The 7264-nt window shown below is 40.0% G+C and overlaps 2 protein-coding genes across 2 annotated transcripts; one reads left to right on the forward strand and one right to left on the reverse strand.

Moving 5' to 3' along the window:
- The first annotated feature begins 176 nt into the window (after positions 1-176).
- On the forward strand, positions 177-3483 carry lamtor1 (late endosomal/lysosomal adaptor, MAPK and MTOR activator 1). Its single transcript, XM_052077610.1, has 5 exons — positions 177-419; positions 1231-1373; positions 1450-1527; positions 1925-2048; positions 2175-3483. Exons 1-5 carry the CDS (start codon positions 378-380, stop codon positions 2265-2267), a joined length of 480 nt encoding a protein of 159 aa, XP_051933570.1. The 5' UTR covers positions 177-377; the 3' UTR covers positions 2268-3483.
- A 560-nt stretch (positions 3484-4043) lies between these two features.
- On the reverse strand, positions 4044-5549 carry lrrc51 (leucine rich repeat containing 51). Its single transcript, XM_052077611.1, has 5 exons — positions 5497-5549; positions 5214-5278; positions 4614-4819; positions 4376-4524; positions 4044-4280 (listed from the first exon to the last, which is right to left on the reverse strand). The coding sequence occupies exons 2-5, from the start codon at positions 5266-5268 to the stop codon at positions 4145-4147; spliced, it is 546 nt and encodes a 181-aa protein (XP_051933571.1). The 5' UTR covers positions 5269-5278; positions 5497-5549; the 3' UTR covers positions 4044-4144.
- Between the last annotated feature and the right edge of the window lie 1715 nt (positions 5550-7264).

Below are 7264 nucleotides of genomic sequence, written 5' to 3' on the forward strand. Positions count from 1 at the left end.
TGACTTTAAAAGTCAGAATCTTGCCAACCTTATTTTTTCTTTCTTCGTTGGCCCTAATCCTCTTCCGTTTATGAATAACAAAATACAGTAAACATATTACAAAAATTTAAGTCTGCAAAAAGGTTTACGTTGACGTCACGTTTGTTAAACTGCACTGTGACATCCTCCGGAAGTGACGTATTTTGTTGCACGCGCAGTGCAGCTGTCATGTGATGGCTGCTCTGCTGTGCCCACCCCGACAGTAGCTGGCGAAGTCTCGAACTCCCTTTTGATGAAGAGCAAATAACCACCAAGCCGAATTGTATGATTGTTGGCGCGGACAATCACGGCTGCTTTGTGCGTGAAAACCGGGAAGCCGCAGGGTACCGGACGCTGCCATGGGCTGTTGTTACAGCAGCGACAACGAGTCGGCAGACCAGGTAGTTAGCCGTTCAGCTTGCTAAAACTAGCTCCATAGATTTTGTTCTGCGATTGTGCGTGCACGACTCGACCCTAAACGGTTGTCAGACTCAGGACAGGCGATTTAATGGAATGCTTGTTTACTAAAAGTGGTTATTCCGCAATTTCACTTTGAAAAGACATTTAGCACGCTCAGCGACGGCTTAGCTCAGGCCAAGTGTTTGTTGATTGCACACGGCGGAAATGAGAACTGCTGAAAGTAGCTAAAGATGTAACGAGTTGCTTGTCCATGTATGTTAATCAATATTAAAGTGAAGTTACTCCCAGTGACCACATTGCTGGGACGCGTAAGCAAGAACGAACCCTTATTGGCGTGGCTGCTGTCTAACAAAGATCACAAGATAATTCTAAGTTCCCAATTTGTGTTGTGCCGTGTGACTCAAGGTCTTCCTCAAATTCCGTTTGAGGAAACATGCATGCTGCTACATTGTACTTTCAACTGTATCATAGATGCCTTTTTTCAGCTTCATCTAGTCGAGTTTGTAACCGGAGGTGGCAAAAGTACTCACGCCGTCTACCAATCTTATTCTAGTTTGGGATTTTTCAGTAGTCAGTTTTTACTTCTTTAACTTTTGATTTTTAATTTCAGTCAGTTTTAAGAACGAGTTTAATGTTTTAGTTGCCTTTTTTGGTCCTAAGTAAAATGCACTGAAATAGCAGACAGCTTAAAAACGTCAACTTTGTCATATTATGTATTCACTAAAACAGTTTGACCATTTGGTTAACATAAAATCCCATTGAATACTTAACGTTTGACATCCCGACCAATAGGATAACGAACGCAAGCCGCTGATCACCCACCCAAACCCTGTCAGCAAACCCCCAAATGGCACCGACTGGATCACACCAACAGTACCCTCAGCCCGAACAGACGAACAGGCCCTGCTCACATCCATCCTCACCAAAACGGCACAGTAAGATTGTGATCCACCCAACAGCTGACTCAGTCCGATAGGCAATAAACTCAATAAACACTCGTTTGTCGTGCAGGAACATCATTGATGTGTCGGCAGCTGACTCCGTCATGATGGAACAGCATGAATATATGGACAAAGCTCGGCAATACAGGTATACTTCAAACTTTTTTTTTAAGGTTGTCCTGTTTGGAATTCAATTACCGGTACTGGTACTCTGTTCATGCTTAATTCACATGTTCCTCAACAATTCCTCAACAGACAAGTGCTATTTGGCTGGGCTGAGTGAAGACAAACTCTTCCATAATTTCTGAAAACTACTTTTATGACATTTTTACAGGAACCTCCCTATCAAATGCTTTGGGTCCTAACCCTGCACGATGGCAGATGAAAAAGTGAAGAATGCCAAAATAAAAGAGCGAACTAGAAACAATATTTTCAACTCGAGCACATCCTCAGTCACTGAGAAGAGCCAATTGAGTCAACCAAAATATTGCCTGCACCCGTCACAAAATGCTTATGAAACTCATTTGTTTGTTTCGCCTCCCCAGCACAAAGCTTGCCGTTTTGAGCAACAGTATGCCCCAGACGAAAGGCCTGGCTCTCCCCTCCCTCACTAGCCAGCCCCACCAAGTGCTCGCCAGTGACCTGGTGCCATACTCGGATGTTCAGCAGGTAGTCACACACAACACATCCTCACATCTATTAAGTTGTCACTGGGATGTGTCATGCTTTGAAAATGCTGCACCGGATTGAATATGAATTTGAGTAATGCCGTTCTTTTCTGCTTTTTCCTCTCAGGTATCCAAGATAGCGGCATATGCCTTCAGTGCAATCTCTCAAATCAAAGTAGATGCTAAAGAGGAACTAGTGGTCCAGTTTGTCATTCCTTGATCTGACAACTCTGGGTTGCGTATCGCTCCTCCCATCATTCGAGTCTGTCCCCGTCACGCCCGCGACTAGACCCTTCACTACACCCATTTATGCAGTTGTCTTGTGCTTCTCGTCTCTGCCTCTAAATGCACCGTAGACACCGACACAAACGCTCCACAAACGCAATCTCGTTACACTGTACCAAATCGAAAGTCAGTGAGGAGTTATTCTGTCACCTCGCATCTTCAATATTGGCTTCCCCCTGAAGCAGAGCTGAAGTCAAAATAAAATGTGCACGTCCTATTATTGATCCTGATAGCTGTTCTTTGTTGTCATTTGTGTTTACAATGATGCATTTTAGATATCCATCTGAAGAATTAGATGATAATTGCTTTGAACCGAATAGGAAAAACCGTTATTGCTAATCATTTCGTCTTCAGGGCACATGACTCAACACATGAATTTCTGTGAGGCTAAATGACTGGCCATTATTTTGTCTCTTCCCACTGGCGAAGATACAATAAGCTTCACTACCCTGAAGTTTGATATGGATGCGAATCCCATAAAACCTGTACAGCACTGGAGGCCTGCAGTTTGGGGGGACGGGGGGGCAGGAGGGGGAGTTGGGATGTGGGCTTTCAGAACAGATGTGTATTATTTTTTTGCCTTTGTACAGAATTTTCCGGCTAATTCTAAAGCTGAAGATGATTGTAGAAGGTGTTTTTGTGGAAAGTTCACAATTGGCTGTGATCTCCGGTCATGACAACCGTTTTTTTGAAAACCAACAACACTTTGAGGGCTGTTCGTTCGCTTTCAAGCAAAGCTTTTTTGCTGCAGATTGTAATATGAGTGATTTGTTTGTATTAATTGAAAACTAACCATTGTAGCTTTGTGCTGAGAGTGTTAACAATCCAATGTACAACAACAGATTGAAGCATCCAAGAACTTTGTGAGATTATTTATTTTGTGTTTTTAAACGTACTGCTCTTCGGAGTCCAAGGGGGTCTTGTCGAGGAAGTCCGAACAGTGAGATGCTCTAAAGGGATCTTGTGCAAGGCTGTGATTATTCTAGCCGCACATTTGAGCTTATTGCAATGGGTTCCTGGTAATTTTTTTTTGGGATTCAGCTTTTGTTTTGTTTCAATGATATGTAATACTACCTGAAATATATTTGTAATATCTTAGGCTAGTACCAAAAAAGTTTGTTTATCAAGTCATTAAAAACTTTCAACAGCTATTGTGTTCGACATTTTTCTACATGTTATCAATGTATGACAAATTTAAAATGGACCTAATGTATTTTTAAATGATAAGTACACACTTTTTAAATAACGGTCTTGGAAAACAGTTGCGAATTGGAACACTGTCACTACTGTAGAAGTATTTCTTTTGCTCCTGTGGGGTCAGACCAATACAATACAATACATGCTGATTTATATAGCGCTTTCACCACGGCTCACTCCTGACATCCAGCGCAGACATCACGTCATTCCTGAACTAAAAAAATGTTGACGCAAAAAAACCCAAAGTACGTTCAAAAAAAAAATATTGAAGATTTCGAATCTGGCATCACTTTGCACATCGGGGTCTAATGCAAGCTTGATTTGCATTTAGAAACTTGACGCAAGGGTGCAGGTTTGCCAATATTGGTTGTGCATTTTGTGCTTTCTTTGCTATTTCTAGTGCAGGGGATGGTGTGCAAAATGTGTTGAATTGGAATTTTCAGTGTTCATTCATTCAAAACTAGTACCACCATTAATTTCAATAATATGAAATGAAAAACGTGAAAATCACGGCTGTATTTATAAGAATAATTTTAAGACAAATCTTTCCTTATCTTGTATGCCTTTCAATAAAGATCTTGTGAAACAGTTAAATAGTTGCGGCTTCAAACACAGTCACTTAAGAGTTTCCTTATTTTGTTTGCCGGGGCTGGTCCTGTGGTGCCATATCTGTGCCAAGGCTCGCTCTTGAGGGGTCACAACACTGAAATCCATCGTCTTTAATCCACGCAGAGTAGATATCACATGACTCCTTTACAAAAAAAATACAAGTAGTTATTTGAAAATAAATTGTGTTCGAACCCACAAAGAGGAAAATAAGTATGCACTTAATGATTTATTTGTAACCTGTAGGCCTTGTTTGTTTCAATGACGTTTCCATGTAAGGTGATGGTGTGTAGATGAGAGAGATTCCGTAGCTTGTCTACCTCTGATAGAGAAAAAATACGGTTGCCATGAAGATACAAAACCCGCAGTTGGGGTAGTTCACACAAAACCTGGAACACACATATAAGATCACTTATCATCTGCTCGAAGAATCTCCAAAACGTTTGTGTGAATGTTCAATAAAATAAAAAGAGCTCACTTTGTCTATATTTGTGATGCGGTTGAACGAAAGGTCCAGCCAGGCGAGCAGTGACGGTTCAGCCATGAAGTGGCTGATAGTCTTGTGAAGGTCAAAGAGATTTGTAATATGATTGTTATTCAGACGAAGAGAGCCACTTTGGAACTTTCCTACTGAATTTCTCTTTAAAGGTCGCAGACATCTGCTTGGTTCTTCTGACTCCGTATCTGAATACAAATGAATAATGAACTTCAGGCATTGCTAAATGTTTTTTTTGTAATCAGTCATTTAAAATTAATCAAAATATAAATGGACCTTTTTGAGAAAAAGTAGCATTGGCACATAGACTAACTTTTGGAGATTTGGGTGGTAATTTGGACATGCAAACATAACACACAATTTCGCTCCATTAAGTCTGCAGTACAATATTATAGATGTTCTTAAATAGTGACTTAGATGAAATAGTCTATACCTTAGTAAAAAAAAATGTCACACTGCAATGTACAGCTGTCAAAGAAACACAAAAGTAAACTCGGTAGTGTACTCGGGAGGAATGTCCTGAAAAGCTTGAAAGAGCATGAGTAAAATAAGTAAGTAAAATAGTACAATTGAATGTCCTACCTGCCAAGTTGCTGATGGCTTTAAAAGATAAATCCACTGGAGCTCCACACATCATCTTCTAACATCTGTGACAAAAGAGCCACAAGATGAAGGCACGCACCAGTCGTACCATTTTACGCCGAGGAAAGCAATGCTCAACTGCTATTTACGAGGAATGCAGTTGTTTTACACACGTCTTTACACACAATGTGTCGAATGTGTAAAAAAAATCAATTAACCAACGCGATTTGTTCGTTTATTATCGTGACAAAAAACAGAAATGTCAAATTAGCGCGACCTTTACCTCCTGCAGTCAACAATGCGTTTCCATGGTAACATGTACACAGTCACACACTATCCGTTTAAGTCTTCCACGAACTGTGGTGCAAAACACGTGAATTGCATTCACTGATTTATGCAAAGTATACCTTGTCAATTAAAAAAGTCCTTTACTGTTCCGCTTCACAAAAATACTCATCAGAATGTATCGATAGGTTAAGTAGAAATCTGTTGCTGGTTCCTTGTGAGGATAGGATAAGATGGTGGACAGATGATTTATGTTTAATATCAAGTCCTCAGATATTCTTCGCTTCGCTTTCTCACCACTGGCTGTCCTAGCCGAAAAAAACAGCGTACGATAATTCAACTTCCGGACGTTTATCAATCAGAGTCATTTATTTTGAAAAACGTCCTTCAGCTATAAATGATTGGCTGATTTAACTTTATCTGCCTGTTTTAAAACGCCGTACGCGTTGAATAGACCGTTGAATTCACGTCAGTGTATAAAGTCAGCGAGCAGTCGCGCTTTTACGTTGAGCGTGGAATTTATGATTTAATTATTGGGGTAAGTTGGCTTTAACAACACCAGTTCTTCGCCACGCTAACCACATCTAGCTAGTAAAGTTGACCCGAAGTGTTTATCATTGTCAGTATAATGTTAAAAGACGACCGTTTTGTTGTGGATGTTCGCGTGTGTTGTTCCCCCATGACCAAGACAGCCAGTTAAAAAATAAAAATAAAAAACTCTCGGGGCAGGTGTTGCAGATTTGCGACAACTAAATTCTAATCCCCTAATTAATCCACATTCATATTTCGGAGGCCCTTTTTACTCAAAAGTACCACTCCAGGCCTTCGTTGTGCTTGAGCAGCAAACAGTTTCCCCAATAGCTCACTAGATGGCGAGTTTTCTCACTTTCAACATGCCTTCCTTCTTGGGTACACATGAAAGGATTTTCTAGGCATCCATTTCATATTCGTATTACTACCAATCATCTTTATTTTGAAACCAATACTGTATAAACTGAATCATGACAGTATAGAGATACAGTATATGCCAATTTGTAGATTTAATCTCCTCTGGGGTTTCCCCTAGGGGCAGCTCAATTTCATTGTTTGCAGCTTTGCAACGTTTGGCCGTACTAGTACCAATGGATGCCACATGCTTTGTCTTCTAGTTTACCTATATTTTTAGCAACAGTCTATACAAGGGTTATTTTCCTATCACCAGCGTTTACTTATTGATTTGAGTTGTCATTCAGGGTGCATCCTATGGGAAATGAAATCATTTGGAGTGAAGTCACACACTATCAGAGGCAGATTTGATCAAACGCAATGGCATAATGCGATGTTCATTTGACTGTTCAGTAAGCAAAACTGATGTAGCCTAAATTCAATAGCACATATTATCTTAGTATATATCTTTGTTGGACTGGAAGCTTTTTTAGTAAGCTAGCTTGCCGAATACTCTGGTTGCAAGGTTGTGGTCTTTTTTTACCCTGCAGATGAAGAAGAGGATGGTGTGAGTTTTTCAGCAATTCAACATGACTGTTCAGTTAAAATTTATTTTACGCACTTTTAAGATTTTACTTTTCGTTTATTTGAATGATTTTACTGTATTTTCTTATTACTTGTACAATAAAACATTTTGAAATGACAAATTGTGCCGTCTGAACATTGAGCGTTAGTTTCCAACAGATACTAAATAAAAGAGGACATCAAATCTTGCCTCCGTCCATATCAACTGAAAGCTGCACCCTTTAGAAATACGACAAATTACTCTGAAGACTTTCACA

This window comes from Hippocampus zosterae, chromosome 10, assembly GCF_025434085.1.
Source record: "Hippocampus zosterae strain Florida chromosome 10, ASM2543408v3, whole genome shotgun sequence".
Lineage (NCBI taxonomy): Eukaryota > Metazoa > Chordata > Actinopteri > Syngnathiformes > Syngnathidae > Hippocampus > Hippocampus zosterae.

Bases quoted from the DNA above. Each gene is read 5' to 3' on its own strand.
- lamtor1 (XM_052077610.1), top strand. From the start codon at position 378: ATGGGCTGTTGTTACAGCAGCGACAACGAGTCGGCAGACCAG. The intron at 1,374-1,449 runs GTAAGATTGTGA...TTTGTCGTGCAG, and splicing joins ATCCTCACCAAAACGGCACA to GAACATCATTGATGTGTCGG. The intron at 1,528-1,924 runs GTATACTTCAAA...TCGCCTCCCCAG, and splicing joins GACAAAGCTCGGCAATACAG to CACAAAGCTTGCCGTTTTGA.
- lrrc51 (XM_052077611.1), bottom strand. From the start codon at position 5,268: ATGATGTGTGGAGCTCCAGTGGATTTATCTTTTAAAGCCATCAGCAAC. The intron at 4,820-5,213 runs GTAGGACATTCA...ATTTGTATTCAG, and splicing joins AGCCATCAGCAACTTGGCAG to ATACGGAGTCAGAAGAACCA. The intron at 4,525-4,613 runs GTGAGCTCTTTT...TGTGTGTTCCAG, and splicing joins GCATCACAAATATAGACAAA to GTTTTGTGTGAACTACCCCA.